Here is a 21914-nt window from a genome sequence, read left to right on the forward strand (position 1 = left end):
GCATATTAGCTGTTCGAAATGATGGTGAGAGCAGAATCGGAGGTGATTTCATTTCTTTTACCCAGAGCGGTGCCCATTCCCTGAAACAAGAGGCTCCAGTGCACAGTCAAGCAACTGGTACTTCCCACTGGGAGGGCAAATCCATCATGTTCAGCAACTATTGGCCTCCCCCACCTGGTATAAGGTTATTGGGGGGTCATGCCCCTGTGCCCTGTGTGCACTTTCTAGAAAGAGGCCCAAAGCCCACTACCCTAGCCCCATGTGGCCCCTAGAGGCCTTTGCTGACTAAATGGCCTTCTCTGACCTTCCCAATGACCTATGTTCTTTCCAGCCAGAAAATTCTATGACCCTGTGACCCCTGAAAGCCCTGCCCTGCTAATGGTTTTATGATCTTCTCTGCGGAATCCTCTCTCTGCCCTCTCTAACCCCCAGGCCCCTTTCAGTAGGTCCTAGTCAAAATAAACAACATTTATGACCAGAGCAGGATTCAAGGTCCACACTGCAAACAAACGCAGAGCCCTTTGAAGGTGCCTGGGGAATCCATCACAGCCTGGGGTGTGATGCTCCCCAGGCCCAAGGGGAGGTGGGTCCTGGGAAGGGGCACAGGCATGGGAAGCCGGGCTCTGGATCTAGGTTTAGAATCTGAGGATCCTGAGCTGCGTCTGGCGCGCCCTCCTCAGCACCAAGCCCGGGCTCCCTGCGAGGGAAGGCGGTGGGGGTGGGGAAGGACTGGGAAGACCCAAGATGTCCACTGTGATCAGCAACCTTTCTGAAAGAGGTGGGGGACTTCCCTGGGGGTCCAGTTGTTAAGACTCTGTACTTCCAATGCAGGGGGAGCAGGTGCAGGCCCCCTTGGGGGCCAGGGCCAGATTGGGTGTGTTAACCGGGGAGAAAATGAAAGGAGACAAAAATGAATGAGCTGGGAGGGAAATTGAGGCAATCAGAGAAAAAGCAAGTATGAGCAGATGAGAGGGTGAGAGCCCAAACCACAAGTCTCAGGGCCCATCACTGCCTCCAGGGCTCGCCTGAACAGTGGAGCAACAGTAGGCAGCTTGGGACAGACTTCCTAAGGAAGCAGATTAGTCTAAACATGGGTAGGAGAGACATCAACCCAGCCTGGCCTGCCTCCTGGGCCAGCCAGCAGACCTACAGAGAGAGGGAGATTGTGGGCGAGAGCAAGAACCTTAGTCCATCCTGAGTCTCTCCTGGAGACCCCTAACTTGGACTTCAGGGAATGATGGCACTGATGGAGCAGTGGAAGCCCCACGTCCAGAACGAACCCCTCTTCCTCCGTCCCACCCAAGTGAAGGGCTGAGCGCTGCCCCCCACACTCTATTAACCATCTTCTGACTGCGAAAGGGGCCCACAGGCAGCAGCCCACTCCTGGCTCATCTCAGCTTCCCGCTGACCACGTGGATGGGCCGCCTCCACTGGACGCCACGTCTCCCTGCAGGTGCGGCTGCGGGAGCAGGTTTGTTTTCTTCGGGAGGGACAGGATCTGCCTGGGGAACTGTGGTTGCAGAATATTAAGGTAGGATTCCCAAAGGCCCGAGTCTGAGAGCAGCTTTCTAGGACATGCAGCTCAAGGTTTTTTCCTTCAGCTCCGGCGCACCAGCCTCCAAAACTGGGGCACGGGCCTGGGGGCTGGTGTTCTCTGACTCAGGGCTGGAGCTGGGGTTGGGGGGAGGTATTTTCCCCTGGAGACCTGTGCCTTATCATTTACCCTGCTAAAAATACCATGCTGCCCAACAGGTGGGGTGAGGAGCTAGACGGGAAATATGTGCAGTTAGCAAGGTATCGATCACATTTATCAGGGACCCGCTTTATAGTATTTGCATCTGTGGCAGATAATTAATATACCGAAGGCTGGAACAAAGGTGGAAGGAAGCAAAGGAGGAGCTGGAAAGGCAGGCCTGGGTTTCTCCAGCATAAATAGTTTGTTCGAAAAACCCTCCTCCTAAACTGAAAGAAGAAGAATTTCACTGGCTTTTTATGATCTTATACAAGTGAATTAGAACTTTTAGCTGAGTACCCTGGTGCCCAGCATGGTGCTTTATAAATAAAAGGTCCTCCATGGCATTAGGTTTTAGGCCTACGAGGGCCGTGGAGAGCATCTAGGCCAGTGGATCTCAACATTGGTTGAATATAGAATCACCTGGGGCATTTTTTAAAAAAATGAGATGCCAGACACCCACCTCCAGAGAGTTTGATCTAATTGGTCCAGGCGGAGCCCAAGTGTGTGTGTTATGGTTTTTTTTAAAGCTCCCAAGATGGTTCTACTTTGCAGCCAAGGTTGAGAACCACTGGTCTGAGCCAGTACTTCACTTAACAGATGTAGAATCTGAGGCCCAGAGACCAGGTTACCTAGGCTTACACAGGGCGAGGGCCACAGACGCCAATCAGACGCCTTGTTTGTTAAATGAGCAAACAAAAGACTGATCCTCTTTTGGAGGCATCTCTGTCTGCGGAGACCAGCTGCCCAACCCCCTTCCTCCCACGCCCACATTTTCATATTCTTTTCATCACAAGCTGGGCAGACTACCATCTTGACGCTGCTTCTCGTGGCCTCTCATCCTGAAGGCCTTGGGGCTTATCCAGGGCAAACATCTGGCTCAGACGTTGTCCACCATGCCTGGAGCCTTGGAGAGGGACAGGGCACTTACAGCACCATGGCCACAGGAAGTGTCAGTGTCTACCCAAGAGCAGGGGTGTGTGTGTGTGCAAACGCATCCATGTGCACAGATATACACCTGTGTGCAGAGGACTCTTCTGCATGGGGGCACGCATCCTTCCAGGCATGTGGGCACTCTCAGTGAGAACATTTATGTGTGAATGTGTACATATCCACACACAGCATGGTACACATGTTCACAGTAGCCCCTGTCTACACAGCAGTGTAAGTGCATCCCGCAATGCTGGTGTGTGTGTCCGTAATGGTGTACAAGTGTATAATGCTGCATCTACGTTTACAGAATATACATTTGCATTTATCGCTGGAGACTTGCATGTAACAATATACACGTGGCTGATTGGCTGTGTGTGTGTGTGTGTGTGTGTGTGTGACCTGCAGTCTGTGTGTGGGGGGCACAGGTTTATGTGGAAACAGAAAAGGTGTCTGCTGATTCCATCGTTTCTCCTAACGAATCACTGGGTAATACACGTATGGGAAAACTGTATCTTTCATGCTTAAATATATTTCCCCACATACAAACGAAACGCGGTGTTCTGCCATCTAAGATGCTGCATGTAAACATCATGTATCATTGATAGAATTCAATAAGCCATGCAAGGCCCCGGTAGCATTCCTTAAAATTTTATTTAACACTGTTTCAGCCAAGCAGCGTTGGGCCAAGTCTCGTACACACTGTGGATTATGGGTGCAAATGCACAATTTGTAGGATATAATATACAACACATGTGAAGCGTAACAGCGAAGTATCACCTAAAAATTACAAAGGTCTCCATCTTTCTTTGGGCTCAACTTAGTCCCCTTCCTTCCCCAAACCTGATTAAAACCCATTCCTTCACACTTCCCTAGGAGGTCTCTGCATTTGTGGTGAAGAGAGATAAAATGGCGGGTGAGGATTTAGGGTGGGGGAAGAGATAACACTCTAAGACCTGGTCTCTGGAATGTTTCTACTCCTCCCCAGTCTGTCAGAGGCAGGCTCGAGCCCCAGCATGTGTTACAACACGGAGGCTGAAGAAAGCATCTTTACAGTCCCTCGGGTTGACTGAAAAGTTATTCATTCAGAATGAGTAAAAAGAGCATCGAACTTATCAAATTGATAGTAAATCCTTCATTAGAAGATTCATAGGAATGGTTTCCTGCTTCTCTTTTTTTAAGGGGGAACTACGTCCTCTCTTGAGCCCAAAGGAGAATGACCTTGCACATGGTTATCGGCCTGCCAGCCCCTCTTTCAAAATGTGGGCTGGCCGTTTGCCTGAAACATCAGCTAAATGATGAGTGGCCTGAGAGAACAGGAAAACTCAGGAGCTGGGAAGATGGGACCCAAACCAGAAAGTGAGCAAGAAAATGGTGGAACCACCAACGAGGGGCCTCCACGCTGAAAATGCTCCTTGACCAGCCAGCCACTGGGCAGTGAAGAGAGGTCAAGGCCCCCTGTGGATACACGCCCATGTATAAGACAGATGACTAACCTACTGTATAGCACAGGGAACGTGACTCAGTGCTCTGCTGCTGCTAAGTCGCTTCAGTCGTGTCCGACTCTGTGCGACCCCAGAGATGGCAGCCCACCAGGCTCCCCCGTCCCTGGGATTCTCCAGGCAAGAACACTGGAGTGGGTTGCCATTTCCTTCTCCAATGCATGAAAGTGAAAAGTGAAAGTGAAGTTGCTCAGTCGTGTCCAACTCTATCGACCCCATGGACTGCAGCCCACCAGGCTCCTCCGTCCATGGGATTTTCCAGGCAAGAGTACTGGAGTGGGGTGCCATTGCCTTCTCCTACTCAGCGCTCTAGGGTTACCTAAATGGGAAGAAAATGCAAAGATGGGGCTACGTGTATACATACAGCTGATTCACTTTGCTGGACAGGAGAAACTAACACAGCACTGTCAAGCAACTAAACTCCAATAAAAATGTTTTAAAAAAAGATCCCATGTGGGGCCTCCGAGACCCGTTCTCTGGGATCTCCTCTTACCACCTCTGGGTTTCATTTTGACTTGACAGCAAGACTGAGACAAGGAACTCCCTATACCTACCCACCTGTGTTTCTGTAACTTCCCTCCAACTGAGCCTGAGGGGCCTGTGAAGTCAAGACAAGCAGCCTAATTTGAACAGCCATCAGACCCCTCCCACCCCACTCCAACTCCCCAACTCCTCTGCCACCCACAGCAAAGCAGTCATCAGAACTATCTTTCCAGACAGTCCCCCGGCCCCTCTCCGCCAGCAGCGATACCAGCCAACCTGCTCGAACGCCAGCACCAAAGAGGACTGTATGGTCTTCACATGCTGAAGCCTCCAGAGCCTGGTGCTGTGAGCTGGCTCCTGGGTGAATATAGAAAAAAAAAAAAAGTTTCCTAATATTTAGATTAGAACTTAGAATGGGAAAAAGCGCCCATCAATGTGTGTGCCCCTCTCTAACACACACACACACACACACACACACACGGCCACACAGACAAATCATGAATCATCTCTGTGGCTGAGCATTTTAGCGTTCAGTAATATTCTCAGAGGCCCAGGGTTTTCAGGCAAATCCCAGGTCTGTGCACAAGGACACTGCATAAATCCCTCCCCTTATGAAAGGCCAGTCTGAGCAGATGGGACCACTCCTAAGTAAACTGTGGAGCCCTCCCCATCTCTGGAGGAGCGGCACGGGGCCGGCCCTAACAGCCCAGAGATCAACAGAAGCTAACGTTCTCATCCCCAACTTACCTCTCCGAGGGAGGTGTCCGTTTCACCACATAGTCCTCCCTCTGCTCCCCCAAGGGGAAGGCAGAGCCCGAAGGGGACTGGCGGAAACCCCTGCAGAGCAAGTGGTGGCCAGAGTCGGGTAGGCGAAGATGAGCATCGGAGAGCAGGCCAGGGTTGGAGGAGGTGAGAGACCAAAGGACCCCCTCCAGGCCAGGTTCTTCCTGTGTTAAGTCTGGGGAAATAGCCTCAAAGCAACTCCACTTCTTGATAATCTGCCTCATTAATATTTATTCAACAAAAGAGTATGTTTAAGAAGAAGGAAGGGCCAGGTAATTAAACAGTCAGCAGAGGTCGAGGCTTCCTCCACCTCGTTCGCTCTGGCCCCCTACCTGCAGCCTAGGCCAAAGATATATGCCACACCGATCACCACTCCAACCCCTCTTCAGCTCCCCAGGTATGTCAGAAAGACATAAGGCAGGTGGATGGAGAGAGAAAGACAGACCTGGGCACCCCCAGGTGCTCCCCAGGAAACGCACGGACTGTGAAATTACACCAGGGCTGGACAACTTACCACCACGCTGGAACCCTTGGGGTACTGAAATAATTAACTTGCTAATCAGCTACACCTTGCTCTTTCCTTTCTTCCTGGAAAAATAACAATTGCAAATCGCCTTCACATCGGGTTCCTGTGTCAGTCACTTGGAGACAAATGATGCTCTGGAAGAAATACCCTCTTGCCTGCGTGTAAACTGAACCGGGTCCTACCAAGTGAGGCCTCTTCCCCCTTCTCCTTCCCCCTCAACCCTTCGCACCAGGCGTGGAGGGGGGCCTGGGGGAGGGGGACACAGAGACAGAATGTTTCTGGAGGGGCAGAGCTTTTTTTCCATCCACGGCACAAACCTTTGCCATCTCCGCTAAGCTTTCTTGAATTCGGCCCTCTTTAGCCTGCTCGCCGGCGCTAAACAGCCAAGATCCATGTGGAGAAAAGAGGATTGATTAGAACCGTAATAATAATCCCTGGCATTCGTCCGGCTTTAGCGTTTACAAAGTGTTTCCACACATTATCTCATTCGGTCAGAGGAGGCCGGAGCTGGAGGGAATCTGAGCAATCACGTAGCCCAATTCCTGCAGGTTACCGATGGGGAAACTGAGGCCCCAAGAGGTTGAACGTCTTCCCCAAAGGCCACAGCTAAGCATAGCGTGCCCAGGTCCTCATGTTCACTGCCTAGAGACCCTGGGCCGTCTCCCATCCTCTGAAAAGAGGGAAAGGGCGCGATCACCTTTTGGGTCCACTGTGGATGTAAACCAGGAAAGCAGAAAATTACAACAGTAGAGCATGGGCACCAACAAAAGCCGATCTTACAAGAAATGGTTTGGGGGTCCTGGGAGTGGAGGAGACTAGTGAACACACTTCCCCGCTGTCTCTGTCCCCTTGCCTCCCTCTTCTGTCTAGGCTTCAAAATATGAACATGGTGCAGTTTGGGATCTAAGGCTTAATTCGGCCACAGGTCCCCGGGGAAGGTGTGGGACCGGGGGGTGCTTTTCTCGGATTTAAATCTGGCACCTCCACTCCCAGGAGTCACAGCACGAGGGGCTCATGTGTGCACACATGTCCACTCAAGACACTGGATTTAGTGTCGAAAAACAGTCATCTTGATCCTTTCCCAGATCAGATGATTTGCAAATTAATAGCTCTCCACCCCCTCCCCAGGCCTCACACACACACACACACACACACCCCTCCCACCACTCCTGGCTCTGAGGAGGTGAAAAAAAGATTTCTGGTGAAGAGAGACACAAGAGTGGAAAAATATCAGGTAGGGGCAAGGAAGCAAACTGACACTGGATTCTGGAGGAAAACACTTCTCCGTGAGTGGCAGGAGGGTATTTCGACGGGGGTCTTGGCGTTTCCTTGCCCCCGTGGCCCGAGCCCCCTCGGAAGGTAAGCGGTTCCTTTGTGTGTTCGTTTATTACTAAGCCCAACTCTTTTCCTTCTAAAACTCCTTCTTCTCCCTGTTGAGCTGACCATGCTTCTGGATTTATGAAGAGAGATGTTTTAGCAGAAATCCCCCAGAGTGGCCCATCAGCCCTAAATCCCAGGCCCGCTCACCCCCCCAAGACCCCATGACACACAGCATGCCAACACGGCTTCCTCTTGCCTATGCATTAGCCATCCATTGTGGCAACCTGACATCTCTCACACATAAAACCGTAAGAGAGAAATAAAATATCTGTCTCTTGGCGAAAATAAAGCTTTGCCTCCCTCCTGATGTATAGGATATAAAATAAAGCCGCGGCTCCAATAGTGGCTTTTCCTTATGCCGGAGTTGCCTTTGCACACACGGAGACAATGAAGACGGATGGTTTGGGACGAGGCCCAGCCTCCTGGGGCCGCCTTCACCCTGTTTTATGGTCGTCTCTCCCCCTCCTCCCTGTCCGTCTTTTTCTTTCTTCTTCACTTTCTTTCCTTTCTGCTGCGGCTTTGCCTTTCATTTGCCCTTCTCTTTCTTTCCTCTGGAACTTTATTCCTCTTGTTCGCTTTCTTTCTAAAGCAGGGAGACAAGAACCGAGTTGCTCATCTTCCCTGACACGCCCGCCATCTCTCCCCACCTCCTCCTTCTCCAGACCCCCAACTCTCTCCGGACTGCCAGCCCCTATGACAGATCTTGTTGGGACTGCTTAGGGACCTGCTTTGGTCAAATGTACAAACTTTCCCCAGGGACAATTAAAAATGTATTTAGTGCTGGTGGTGGCGATTTTCCTTTTCGCCCTTGAGGAACTGCCCTCCTCCCTTTCCTCTCCCTCGACTCCGGTGGTTTGTGGATCTCAGCAGTTATTTATTTAGCCTCCGAGGAGCCAACAGAGCAAAGCTGCCACCTCAAAGGGGTGAGAGTTGACATCTGCCTCTCAAACCCCAGCCTCAGAGCTGCCTCATCAGACAGACCGTGTGGGCCTTGGGCTCCTTCTGGCCAACTCAGCTGCACGAGGTTTGATTCCAGTGCCTCCAGATCTGCCGAGCCTCGTTCCCCATTCCTGGGAACTAGCGTGCAGTGTGAGGGCAAGAAGAGGGGTCCCTCCCTGGGCTCACACAGAGAGATGGAACTGCCACCCTCACAATCACAAACGTGGTCACCCCCCACACACACACACACACTTGACACTCCCTCGGTCCACAGCGGCCACCTTTTGTCTCCTCCATCCCAGAGACCTGGCTCCCACCAGGTGTGCCTTGCTCCCCTCTGTGTCCTTCCTCTGTGTCTCCAGAAGCTTCTTCCCATCCCTACCCTGACTTCATCCCTTGGGCTGCTTCCTGACCCATTCAGAACCTCACCTGCTCCGACAAGGGATACAGGATACATCCCAGGTGAGGGAAGAGTAAGTAGTGCCTGGAAGAAAAGGGGGTGCTAGGTCTGGGTTCCTGGGTGAGCAACAGGGAAGGAGGGGGAGCTTTGGTGTTGCAGGCAGAGTCCAGCAGAGGGGCTGTGGGTGGCTTTCAGCCTCTGAATTGATGAAGGTGTGTGTGTATGTGTGTGTGTGTATGGAGGGCCCCTGGTCACCCCTAATTTGAGAAGAGCTTTATTAATGCAAACACAGATGGAGCTGGTGAGGCAGCAACATCTATTGAACTCTGCCCCTATGGGGGGCAGGTCCAGAAAGAACTCAATCCCGGTCACAAAGCTTTGGGGTCTCTCTCTCCACCTGGTATCTCTCCAGATATCAGCAGCGACCACCGCCATTAGGTAAGGGGAGAGAGTCAATTAGTGAGAGGATTAATTACTCCAAGGCACGAGCCCCGTTTGTCTTCCTTACCGGGTGCGAGTGTGTTCAGACGGAGGAACACGGGCACGCACCCAAATACACATTGTTGTCACGCCGTCTTAGACGTTTTATTTATTTGTTGGATTCCTGCCCAGAGCCGCTCACACGCTCTTCCATGGGCTCTGAGTCTCCCACCCAGCAGGCCGCCTCCTTTTCTCCTGCCTCTGATCGGCTGTCACACCCGGGACACCCTTCAGTCCCCCCTAGGCGCCTGCAGGCTCCTGGGCTCTGAGCCTCACTCACCCTGCCACCTTTTTTGTTCACAGGGTGCCTTTCCATTTCTTTTCCTCCACACATTTCCCCCAGTACGTCTTTCCTCCTTTCATCCCCGCTTACTTTTCCACGGTCCTTCTCTTTCCCCCTCTGGGCTTCTACGCCCCTAATTCACTGTTCCTCTGCCCTCACCTGTCTTTTTCTCTCTCTCTCCCTGTCCTGCCTCCTCCAGCTCACCCTGTTCCTCCCAGGCTGTCCTCGTCCTTTGCAGCGGGGCGGTGCTGAGATCACCACGCTCGACCTGGCTCCCTGCTTGCGTGTCCAGGGTGCCTCCAGCCCTCGTGGGAAGCCCAGTGTTGCTTACCCAGCCCGAGCACACACCATGAAGGCCTGGTCGGGATGCTGCTGCCCTTTCCCGGCCTTGAGGTCCCCGCCTCCCCTCACCTGGGTCTTAGAGACGTGGCTGGAGGAAGGAAGTACCCAAAGGCGCAGCAGGGTGACAAGCCCCCCAAACTTCTCGTCTTCAGTAGTGCACTGACCCTGTAATCTCAGGATTTCTTTCCCGGGGGAAAAAAGGAGGTAATACTGATCCCCCAACCCCACCCCACCCCCATTCGCACACACACACTTACTACGTGGTTCTGGGCAGATTGTGAAAAAAACCAAAACTAAAGTGCTGCATGCAAGTAGGTCATTTCCAGGAGAGAGTGTGGGAGTGAGACTAAGGCAACCCAAAGCAGGAGCAAAGAAAGGAGACAGCAGGAGAGGTTGGATCAGATCCCCGGACTCAGGCCGGCTTCCAGGACTCCACCAGTGGTGTCCTCTAGAGTCAGTGCGGAGTTTGCTTGGCCTCCAGGACTATGAGGGTCTCAGCCACACCGGGCTCACTCCCTCCTCCCTCTCCCTGGAAGGTGGTGGCTGGCTGCGCCCTATTGCAGCAGGCCAGCACAGGGACCCAGCCTGCTCCGCTGCAGGCGCCCCCTTTCTTGGCCTTACCGCTGGTTTCTGGGGGGTGGACAGGAGCACAATGGGTGAGGAGGAAAGCAGCCAGGACAGTGGCCCGTGATTAGAACCAAAAGCAATCAACCAAGCTGGCAGACTCGGATCCTTGGGCCTTCCAATCCCTGCATTGGGAAGGAGGTGACATGGGACTTGGAATCAAGGAAGAAAGGGGGTACAAGAGAGGGCACCTTCAGCCCTCCAGCTGCAGGGTGGCTGGGAAGAAGCGGCAAGACCCTTCCATCCCGCGTTCCTAGGGCCAGGTGCCACCTCTGGGGCTGGTCTTGAAGGTGATTCTCATAGGAGAAACCTGTGTTGTGAATGCCACTTCCTGGGCCCTGTGGGGCCTTTTCCAAGAGCACCTAGGATGAGGTTCAGAGGATGCTGCAGCCGCTGAGCGATGACTGGGCAGCAAATTGCCCCCCGCAGCACCCAGGGCAGAATTTACAACCCTGGCAGCCGAGCGAGTGGTGTGCATGGTGGTGGGTTCGGGAGACGTGGAGAACTTTGGGTGCAAAGCGCTTGTGGGACTTGGGGACGCAGGCAGTAGGGGCGGCAGGTGAGGAGGTGAGGTTGGGGCTCTTTGCCAAGCAGACAGGGGTTTAAAAGCAGAGCTGAGCTGACAGGCTTCGGAGGCCGCCAATTTGGAAAGCTGGGTCAGTTTTCTCGCCGCGTCTCTGGGATCAATTACATTTTAAAATAAAAGCTCAATGGAAATGGAGGGAAAACACATTAATCTACTGTGCTGTCGCCTTGGAAGCTTTAAAACTGGGCTTAAATTTCTAGAACCAGGAGCCAGGAGGCCCTCTCTGAGTTGCTCTCCCCAACCCCCTGCTAGACTCGCGGGTTAGTTCCCCAGGACCTGTTTACTGAGTCATCTGGACACTGGGGCCAGAGAACCTGTCCCATTCAGAGTCCTGTCCTAGCCCTCAGCTCCCCTAACCCACTATCCGAGCTCAGGGAGGGACCCTCTGTCCCCCTACTCGAGCTCCCTGCACCCCCAAACGGGTGCAGCAACGTCTTCCAGCCCATTCTAAAGGCGGCTGCAGCGGACCTTGGGCTCAGGAAGGGCCGGCAGCCGGGTCCAGCTGTCGCGCTGGAGGTCCCCACCCACCGCCCCCCACTCACCCCCGCGGTCCCTCTACTTTGCATAAGAAGGAGCCCAGCTGGGGCGGGGGCGGGGGCGAACCACTCGGGACAGGGTCCGCTATAGATTCCAGAAAGGGGCGGTTCACTTGAGCGCGCTGGTGGCGAGAACCAAGACAGCTGGGGGTGTAGGGGAGGTGGGGAGAGCTGGGAGACAGCTCAGAGGACACCCCCCACCCCCACCGCGGGCCTCACCCAGCGCAGCAGGCTGGGAAGGCACCTCTGGGTCCGGGTGGAGGCGGCGAGGACCCCAGCCACGCAGCTGTTAGCGTCTCCTGGGGTACCTGAGTACCGGGTACCACTCGGCTGGTTCTTGGAAATGCACGGTCCGCGGCAGGAGCACAAAGCCAAGTTGCATCTGGCACAACTAGCCTGCTGGGTTGGGGAACGGCGCGGCCCCTCCCCAGCTCCGCCCTGAGCCCGGGCCTGGGAGAGATCCGAGGAGGGTGCTGTTGAGAGAGAGCGAGCTAGCCCCAACGCCTCCCTCCCCGCAGTGGGGAGCCAGAGCCCAGGTGTGTGTGGAGGGGGTGCGGAGATGGTGAAAGGGGCCTCCGATCCAGAGGTCCAGATGGGCGGAGCGCCAGAGAGGCGCACAGCCGGCCTTGGCTCGGTTTCCAACCGAAAGGTGTCGCGGGCGGCAAGGCGAGGGGGCTGCCAGCGGGCCTCGGGGGTGCAGGGCCGTGCGGGCGGAAGCTTAAGGATGGAAAACAGTGTTGGCAGAGTCCTAAAACCCCAATGTACCGAGCGCAAACCAAATTCGCTGTACGGGCTTCCCGGTTCGTTCGAAGAGGGTATTCCATTTGCAAAGAACTGAGTTCCTTGCCTGGCCAGGTTCGTAACAGTTGCGTTTCGGGGAGCATTTCCTCCAACTTAGCTGGGAGAGAGATGTCTGAACCCAGCCCCGCGTGTGGGGTCAAAAAGCCATTCCCCAAATACCGGCCAGACCGGGCTGGCTGGCCGCCCATTTTTATTGCCTTCTACACTTTAGCCGAATGCGCCTTCCTAACGCTCCTTCCGCAAAAAAAAACCAAACAAACAAAAAAAACAAACCAAGGAGCAAATGCGGGTTTTGCCTAGCCCTGCCACCTTCAGATTTCACTTCGGAAGAGATCCGGGTTAAGCATAGGAATGGTGCTGTCGAAACGAATTTGGTATTTGGTGTGGGCCGCGGAACTAGAGTGATTCTTCGAGGCTAAGACTCTCAGGACCCAGACTCGGCCCGCACTTCTGGGAGAACCTGGCCCCCGCGGGCAGTGGTCCCTAGTTTGTACTCCGAGGAAAATAAGGAAGGCATGGGCTCCGTAAGACGCGAACTACCGGAGGCTGTGGTCTGCACTTGTCTGGGGAACCTGGTGCCAAGCTTGTCTGGGAAGCTGGAGCCTGGAAAAGGGGAGACGTGGAGGCCGGGCCGGTTCTCCGCACATCCCCATCCTTCTCAGTCTCCGGGTGGAGTCCCCAGGACGTCGCCGTTCCCTCCGTCACTACCACCCCCACCCCCGGCCGCCGCTATTGCCCCCACCGTTTCCCGCCTAGTCGTTTGTTTTCGTCTGTAAAAGGTGTCTCCGGATCACAGTTTTCTCGCAACTTCTCGCCGGGGTAGCAACTCCTCACCCGAGGCGCTTCCCCACCCACTCCTTTCCTCCCCCCTCCCCGGCGCCGCGCCTCTGGTCTCCCCCGCCCCCACCAGGAAACCGCCGGAATCAACTTTCCAAGACGGCACTGCGGGAAACAGACACCCAGATCTCCCAGAGCCCCGGAACCTGTGGACTTTGGATGGATTAGGGGAGGGGGCACAGAAGGAGCGACTAGAGGAGAGAGATTCTGCTGCCAAACGCCCTCCCCTCTTCGCCCCTAAAGACACGCGCGGTGCCCGGGGCAAACTTCTAGGCCAAGAAAGCAAGGGTGGCGGTGGGGAGGGACCCAGCACCAGCTAAATTGCAAAGCCAAGCAGTGCACCTGGGCCGCCGAGGCTCCCGAAGCCAGCTGCACCCCAACCTCCAACAAGGCTCGATCTTGGGTACCACCCACCCTCAGGGCAGAAGTCTGCCCTCTGCCTGCTCCCATTCACGCGCTCTCTCAGTCTCTCCTACCGCAAGCGACGCCTTACCGGAGCAGGAGGGGACCCGGGCACCTCGCTGCCCGCCGCCCGCACAGCGCAGGGCCGCGGTGGCAGTCGCCACTGATCCTCGAAACGCGGTCTCCCGGCACTCTCCCCAGCCGGGAGATGCAGGATGGTTTACAGAGGGACCGCGAGCCGCTGATTGGTCGTAGGCCGCCGTGACGTCGGCGGGCGCTGCATTAAGGCAAGGGGGCTTCCAGAGCCCAGCCAACAGCCGGGAGCAGTGACCGAGCCGCCGGAGCGGGGGAGAGACGCGCCGGGGCGGCGGACTGGGCCAGGAGACCAGGGACAGAGGGACGCCTGTCCGGGGACAGCCGGCGACAGCGGCGGCCCAGGCCGAGCTGTTCCAGCCGCGCACAACTGTACCGCGGCAGCAGGACGTTTTTGTTTTGTTTTTGTTTTTAAAGCTCTTCAAGCTACACCCCCTCCCCCCGACTCCTCCCGCTGCAAAAGAAAAAAAAAAAAAGGAAGGAAAGAGGCTAGAAAGGAAACACAGATTTGCTACCCCAACGAAAAACAGAGGGGGAAAGGAAAAGAAAAGAAAGTCCAGAGACTGTGGGGTTTGCACGGAGGCAGCCGGAGCGTGGGCCAAGCGATGTGGGGCTGCGCGCCCAGGAGGCCGCGAGTTGCGACTGGAGCCACGATGCACGGCCAGGCGCGGTGAGGAGCCGGACGGCACCCCCTCTCCGAAGGAGACCAGGCGCGGGGAGGGCTGTCCCGCGGAGACGGAGGCCGCCCGGCAGGCCACTGGCCGAGGTGACAGGGCTGGGGCGGTGGGGAGCGCGCGCGCGCACCTGGCTGCGTCCGCGCCTAGTTGTCCCTCTCCGCTCTCGGTTGACAAGAGAACTCTTCTCCAAAAGGGGGGAAACCTAAGCAACGACAACAATCGACAACGAGATCTTCCTCCGGTCCTCCCCTCCTCCCTCCCTCCGCGCCTCGGCCAGCCCCTGCTCCCTCCTCCCCCAGGCCCACCGCGGGCGCCCAGCGCGTCCCGACCCGCTGAGCGATGCCGGCAGTTTAGGATCCAAAGCTTCTCTATTCGCTTGGTTCTTCTCTTTATCGAAAGAGGAGGGGAAATTCAGGTGGCGGGCAACCCGGCACACACACACACACACACACACCCGCCCTCCTACCCCGACAAGAGCAGATGCACTTTGCCTTCCGACAGCTCTACCTCAAGCCCGAGAGAACTCAGCGGCGCTTTCCCCGCAACCCCGGCCAGCCGCGTCGTCCTTCTCCCACTCCGGTGTGTTTATTTATTTCCGTTCCCGTCGCCGTTTTCGGTGACCTTCACTCCTCCGCGGGCTCTGGGCTTGAAGAGTCGCTTAGCTCGCCCGCCTGAGACTCTTTTCCTCGCCCTGCGAGCTGCAGCGGCGCTGCTGTGCCCCGGAGGCCCCGGGACTGCCCGGCTGCACACTTCTCCGAAGCGGCGCCCCCCACTCTCACGCCCCCATCAGCCTTCCTCCCTGTCTTTGATTTTCCGGTGCGGGTTTCGGTTTGCCCCGCCAAGTCTGTGTCCTCTTTTGTGGAGAGGCTGGGGAGTTCCCGCCGGTCGTCTTCGTGAGTCATCTCCTCGGCTCTATCTTGCGCTTCTCTCTCCGGGCCTCACCCGACCAAACCAAAGACCATGGTGCACTGTGCCGGCTGCAAAAGGCCCATCCTGGACCGCTTCCTCTTGAACGTGCTGGACAGGGCCTGGCACGTCAAGTGCGTCCAGTGCTGTGAATGTAAATGCAACCTGACCGAGAAGTGTTTCTCCCGGGAAGGCAAGCTCTACTGCAAAAACGACTTCTTCCGGTGAGTACTTCTTCCCTCGCGCGCCGCCTGGGCCGCTCCTTCCCCGCGGGCCCTTCCCAGCCGGCTGCGGATCAGAGGTCAGCGTGGCTGCGGCGACCCGCGTTGGGAGCTGCCTTTGGAGAGGGGCAGCTACGTCCCCGGGGGCGGGGGTCCCGCCTCTTGGCCAGCTGGCGCGCGCTGGGCGCCGAGGATGCGGCCTGCTTTCGCCCTGGAAATTGTGGGTCCGGGCTTGGCTGCACGTGCCTGGGAAGAAAAAGAGTCTGAACTCGCCTCGGAGCGAGAAGCTCCTCCTGGCTTGGAAGGAGGTAGCTCAGCCTCAGAAGGTGTAGCCCCGCGTCCTATCTTTCCCCTAGCAGATCTGTCCAGCAACTGCATTCTTCCTGCCTCCCCGGTTGACTCGTCCTCCAGATTGAGCTTAGAAGCCCCGGCTAAACTGCATCCCACTACCTTTTCCGTCCCCGAGAAGTCTTGGCGGGAACCGCAGAGCCTTTGGCATGGCGCGTCCAGTCGCCTGCGGTGGCAGCGACTGTGAAGAGCTCGGGCCCGGGGGCCTATCTTGCACGGCCCAGGGTCTTCCTGACACCCGATGGGCCGACCTGGCCACACTACTTGCACTGGTAGCCTGTGAAGTGCCGGAGGCTGCAGCCTGCAAGACGACCTTCCCGGGCTGCCCGCATGGCCAGCAGGTTCGGCCTCCACGCAACGCCGACCTCGGCAGTGAGGCGAGGGCTCCGCTCGGAGCTCTTCTGGGCTCCGGCTGCCACCGCAGGCCACCTCCTTGTGGAGACCTGGGGGAAAGCGGAGACCTGGCTCGTTGGAGCGGGAGAAGCCTCCCAACAACCCTGCTCCGCTGAGCATTTTAACTTACCACCCTGCCACCGAGTCCACACAACACACAAACCAACAGAACTGGAGCAAATTCGAATTGATCCTCCTTTAGGCCGGTCTGAAATATCCGTTTCCTTGGCTGACTTAGTCTCTGATTTTCTCTGAGTTTGTGGTGACAGATCAAACTGGGGGACAGAGGAGGGGTTCGAAGCCACCCAGGTGGCTTTGCCCAGAGGACCCGGAAGCGCTGTCCCCGGTGCATCCCGGGGATGCGCGGCCCTGGTGGCGGCGGCCCACGGAGCAAAGCGCGGTCCGCTGGTATTGCCGAGAGGAAGCGCAGGCTGGGCCTCTGGCCTTGGCCCGCAGTGCCCGGCCTCTGGCTACTGGCGAGAGCCGAGCGGGGCAACGGCGAGCACCGCAGGCTGCCAGTGGGCCCCAGAAGCCTGCCTCCCGCGAAGCGCATCCCGGCACCTAGAGCCGCGACGCGGTCTAGCTTGAGCCGACCAGCCGGACTTTGGGCTGGAACGCGGCAGCGCCCAGGCTGTGGCCGTCCAGGCTCTCCGCGGCTGTTTGTTACCCGCGGTGGGACTGGGGTTCTTTTTCGACGAAAGAGGCAATGCATAGAAAGCGGCGGTGCTTGGGACGCGTTAGAATGGAGATCTAATTTGGTTTTTTGAATCTAATCGGAAAATCGGAAAAGTGAGGGAGGTGCCCTCAGAGCTTTTTGTCTCTGGGACAAAACGGGGCAGGAGGCTAGGGGTGGCGGCGGCTTAAGCTCCTTGCTCCCTCATTGTAACCATGTGTATTTCCTCCCTGACTTTTCACTGGCACCCGCGCTCTCTCCTCCTGCGTTCTGGCCTGCTTAATCGGCATTCTACCTCTCTTCCTTTTCGGCTCTTTCTCTCTCTCTTTCTCTCCATACCCCTCCCCCCATTCTTCTTCCTCTACTGTCTCTATCGCCTTTCTCCTGCCCTCTGGCTTCCCTCGGCCCAATCCCACCCGAACCCCCCACCCCCCGCAGGTGTTTCGGTACCAAGTGTGCTGGCTGCGCGCAGGGCATCTCCCCTAGCGACCTGGTGCGAAGAGCGCGGAGCAAAGTGTTTCACCTGAACTGCTTCACCTGCATGATGTGTAACAAGCAGCTATCCACCGGCGAGGAGCTCTACATCATCGATGAGAACAAGTTTGTCTGCAAAGAGGATTACCTAAGCAACAGCAGTGTCGCCAAAGAGAACAGCCTCCACTCGGGTGAGGACCTGATGCCCGGCTCCTTCCGGGTGCGTGGGTCTCGGGGGAGGAAGGCCCGCCACTGGCTGCTGCTCACCTGTCCCTTTCCTCTCCCCAGCCACCACGGGCAGTGACCCCAGTTTGTCTCCGGACTCCCAAGACCCGTCGCAGGACGACGCCAAGGACTCGGAGAGCGCCAACGTGTCGGACAAGGAAGGGGGCAGCAATGAGAACGACGACCAGAACCTGGGGGCCAAGCGGAGAGGGCCTCGCACCACCATCAAGGCCAAGCAGCTGGAGACACTGAAAGCCGCCTTCGCTGCCACACCCAAGCCCACGCGCCACATCCGCGAGCAGCTGGCTCAGGAGACCGGCCTCAACATGCGTGTCATCCAGGTCAGGGCCGAGCATGCCACTTAGTTCCCTCGAGGTGCAACCTGCAGGTTGAGCCTGGGGGTGGGGGGTGGGAAGCAGCTTTGAGGAGCAGAGCGAGTCCCTGGAGGCTGGCAGAGGGGAGGGGAGAGGCCCAGACACCCCTACCCGGCTCCGACTTTGAAGTCGCAACAGAAGTGTAGGGCATCTGGAATTCGCTAAACCTCCTCCTCTTTCCGGTCCAACGCAGGCGACAGTGGTAAGGATGGGAGAGAGACCGGGGAGGGGGGGCATGAGGCGGGAGGAGGGGGCACCGTCCGGACGCGGCGATGAGAGTACCGACCTATTTTTCTGTCCTACCACCCCTATCCGGGAGGAGCCGAGCGGTCGCTGTGCATCCCGGGATTAATCCGTGGTCTCAATCCATAGTCTCCCTCGGTGTCCCCGCCCCCAACTTTGTGGGTCTCTGGCTCCAGTTAAACCAGCCCCCCCGCGCCCCCCCCCCCCCCGCCAGCAGACCTCCCCTCCAAAGAGAGGTGGGCTGCCCAGGTTTGAAGGAAGGTGGTCGGCGGCAGTCAGTTCTGCCGCGGCCCTGCCTGAGTCGCCTGGGGACCGGAGACGGCCATCCAGGCAGCTGCGCCGGTGCGCGCTGTGAGATTTTGAACCTGCGGGTGGTTCGGCCCGAGTCCCGAGCCCAAGGTTAGGTGTCCTGTGCCTGGTGGCTCTGAGAGGCCATGGGTAGATGTGCCTGGGAGGTTGTGTGCAGTAGGCGCACCATGCAGGCTGCCCTCCGCGGAGACGCTCTGCTGTGCGCTCTTAGGCGCAGGTGAAGGGGAGGTTGCTTGGTCATGTCTCTAACAGTGAGAGGCTAGGGACGAGTATGTCTGGCACTGGGAGATCGTGCGTGGGTGCGGAAAGGAGGCTGTGGGTTTTGGTGTCACTGTCTTCGGGAGACTCAACAGGAGGCTGTTTGGATCTCTGTCACTATCATGCGGGGTGGGGGTAGGGGTGCTGCCAGGGTCCGTGAAAGGGAAGCCGTGTGTCTTTGGGGAGGTTAAGCGCCTCCGCGCGTACAAGCTGCAAGTGTTTCTCTGCGATTGTTAGAAACAACTCCAACTGTCTCCTGTTGGGCAGGGCGGCTTGCCCAGGTACCCCTGCCGGGAATCCTGTCCACCCTTGGCTCAAGGGCCACCCCGCGTGGTTCTACTCGAAGACACGCACCCCCCCCCCCCACACACACACCATATACAAGACACAAAACACACAGCTGGGAATCCGCTAGCTGGGAGGTGGAACGGTGAGGGGCCAGGAGAGGCCGCACACCCGAAAAGTCGGAGGTAGGGTCTCCAGGGCCTCACCCCAAGTCGTGTGTGCTTCAGGTCTGGTTCCAGAACCGACGCTCCAAGGAACGGAGGATGAAGCAGCTGAGCGCGCTGGGCGCCCGGCGCCACGCCTTCTTCCGCAGTCCGCGCCGAATGCGGCCGCTCGTGGATCGCCTGGAGCCGGGCGAGCTCCTTCCCAACGGGCCCTTCTCCTTCTACGGAGGTGGGTGCGCGGGCCGGGGGCAGGACGCGGGCAGGCCCGGTTTCGTTTCGTTGGAAGCGGGCGGCAGCGCGGAGGCGCTCCTGGCTTTCTGCAGGAGAAGCGGAGAGGGCGGGAGAGAAGGGTGGAGGCTGGGGAGGAAATGAGGCGAGGCAGTAAGACCGGATCGAATTCCTGGTCCTGAATGAGGCTGGTGGGCACAGAGGGAGCAGCTCCCGCGTTTGCACCCGGGCTTCCTCCGTGCGCCCAGCCGGGCAGGGGAGCCCGGCGAATGGAGAGCCCCGGCGTTGCCCTCCCCAGCCCCGATAGCGCGCCTTCGCGCTCGGTCACCCCGTCCCGCCCGGGGCCCCGCCCTGACGTCCCCTCTCCCCGCCGCCACCGCAGATTACCAGAGCGAGTACTACGGGCCCGGAGGCAACTACGACTTCTTTCCGCAAGGCCCCCCGTCCTCGCAGGCTCAGACGCCGGTGGACCTGCCCTTCGTGCCGTCGTCCGGGCCTTCCGGGACACCCCTGGGTGGCCTGGAGCACCCGCTGCCCGGCCACCACCCGTCGAGTGAGGCGCAGCGGTTCACCGACATCCTGGCGCATCCTCCCGGGGACTCGCCCAGCCCCGAGCCCAGCCTGCCCGGGCCTCTCCACTCCATGTCCGCCGAGGTCTTTGGGCCCAGCCCACCCTTCTCGTCGCTGTCGGTCAACGGCGGGGCGAGTTATGGGAACCACCTGTCTCACCCCCCAGAAATGAACGAGGCGGCCGTGTGGTAGCGGAGTCGCGCACGGCCCGCGGAGCTCGCGGTTGTACAGAAATGAAACTTCTATTTAAGAAAAAAAAAAAAAAACAGAAAAAAAAAATCATACACAAAACAGAAAAGCAAGTCATCCCCCGCCCCTCCTGCCTCCAGCCTCGGGGACCATTTTCCGTCTGGGGAGACCGGATGGGAACGGGGGACGCGAAATAGGATCCGGATCCGCCTGGAGGTAGGACGGGGATCCGAGCGCTGGCTGGCAAGGTGCAAACTCGGGCACCGGCGGCGAATCCAGACCTCTCCCCACCTCCCACTGGACCCGGATCCTCGGACCGACGCCTCCGGCGTGAGCTTGGGGCCGGTGGGCCGCAGAAAAACACCCACGGCAGCCGCAGGGGCGGCCAGTCGGGTGGGTGACGCCCGGAGCCGCGGGGAGGGAGGCTGCGCCCGAAGACAGTTGAGCTGGGCGAAGCGGCCAGGGGAGCTCCGGGCCGGCCACGAGACATCTCAGGCTCTGAGACATCTGTTAGAGTTGTCTCAGAGTTCAGCAACAGCGACCACAAACTCTTATAGCTTCAGAAACGCCGACCTGCTGTGCATCAGGTGGGACTATATATATATATTTTTTGTCTATCTGGGATTTTTGGTTTTTTTGTTTTTGCCAAAATTGCAAAATTCTAAATGTAAAGCCCTCAGTATCAACTCTTCTACCTTCACAAAGCTCTACACACACAGACACACGCAGACACACTCGATACTATGGTCTCCAGCCAGACCTCTTAGTAAAATGACTTGAACATCAGCTGTACAAAAGAAGTATTCTACCTTCACAAACACACACACACAAAATTAAAAAAAAAAAGACTATTGAACTAAAAACAGTCAACTGTTTACGTATAATGTTAAATTCAGGAGTTCAGTGTTTTACTAATATATTCTGTTTTGAAACCTCTTGTTCAAAACAAAATGTTTTGAGCAATTAACCAAAATTGTTCATTTTTTTTTTCCCTGTAGATGTTCTGATTTGCAGGGCTCACAGCTCACTGTGCTAGTATGTAAAAAGGTGTTGTTTACACAAGGCAAAGAGAAAACATGATATTCAGACACTTGCCAAATAGCATAATTATAGCACAAATACTGTAAAGGTGCCTGGCACCACAACCTGAAGAAAGTGTTAAAAAAAAAAAAAAGTGTTACAAGGTTTAAAAAAAAAACATCTTTGCTAATTTTTAGTCCTGTTGAACATTCATGGAATTGTTAATATGACTTATATAGACCCACACAGGTTTTATTTTTGTGTCTTTAAAATAAAAGTCCAGAATATTTAAATTTTATGGTCAAATATGCAGTCAACAGCTGCTACTTTTTTTCTTTATAAATTAAATTTCTCATATGTCTTTTATTGTTCTGATAAACCTAAGCTTGTGTGACCTCCAGTGCATATTAGACCATTCACTGTATGAAAGGAAACATGTTGAATAAATTTGTGAGTTTTTAATAAAAATAGAAAATCTGATGTTTAGATAATCGGTGTGTTATTTTATGTTTTGACAACTAGCATTGACCTGTGATGTGATGGGGAGTGGAGTGATCCCTCAGAAACCAGGAGGAAGAGAGATAGGACTAGGGGGGACCTGTGTTCAGCTTGACTGTGGTTGAACCCCCTGGCTAATGCCAGCCACGCTTTTCTCCGTGCCTTCGTGCTGTTATTAACTACAGATTTGCATTCGGTGG

The 21914-nt window shown here is 56.4% G+C and overlaps 1 protein-coding gene and 1 long non-coding RNA gene across 2 annotated transcripts; one reads left to right on the plus strand and one right to left on the minus strand.

Moving 5' to 3' along the window:
* Window positions 1–3297: 3297 nt before the first annotated feature.
* On the minus strand, window positions 3298–13755 carry LOC133231752 (uncharacterized). The gene is made up of 2 exons (XR_009731225.1): window positions 5395–13755; window positions 3298–5004 (listed from the first exon to the last, which is right to left on the minus strand). It is a non-coding gene; the product is annotated as an uncharacterized LOC133231752 (long non-coding RNA).
* Window positions 13756–15296: 1541 nt separating this feature from the next.
* On the plus strand, window positions 15297–21714 carry LHX1 (LIM homeobox 1). Its single transcript, XM_061390281.1, has 5 exons — window positions 15297–15466; window positions 17316–17542; window positions 17640–17917; window positions 19273–19438; window positions 19820–21714. Exons 1-5 carry the CDS (start codon window positions 15297–15299, stop codon window positions 20197–20199), a joined length of 1221 nt encoding a protein of 406 aa, XP_061246265.1. The 3' UTR covers window positions 20200–21714.
* The last annotated feature ends 200 nt before the right edge of the window (window positions 21715–21914 follow it).

The sequence above is a fragment of the Bos javanicus genome, chromosome 19 (genome assembly GCF_032452875.1).
Source record: "Bos javanicus breed banteng chromosome 19, ARS-OSU_banteng_1.0, whole genome shotgun sequence".
Lineage (NCBI taxonomy): Eukaryota > Metazoa > Chordata > Mammalia > Artiodactyla > Bovidae > Bos > Bos javanicus.

Excerpts from the sequence above, each read along its gene's own strand:
- LHX1 (XM_061390281.1), top strand. The coding sequence starts at position 15,297 with ATGGTGCACTGTGCCGGCTGCAAAAGGCCCATCCTGGACCGCTTCCTC. Across the intron at positions 15,467-17,315 it reads TGCAAAAACGACTTCTTCCG|GTGTTTCGGTACCAAGTGTG; the intron begins GTGAGTACTTCT and ends CACCCCCCGCAG. Across the intron at positions 17,543-17,639 it reads AGAGAACAGCCTCCACTCGG|CCACCACGGGCAGTGACCCC; the intron begins GTGAGGACCTGA and ends TCCTCTCCCCAG.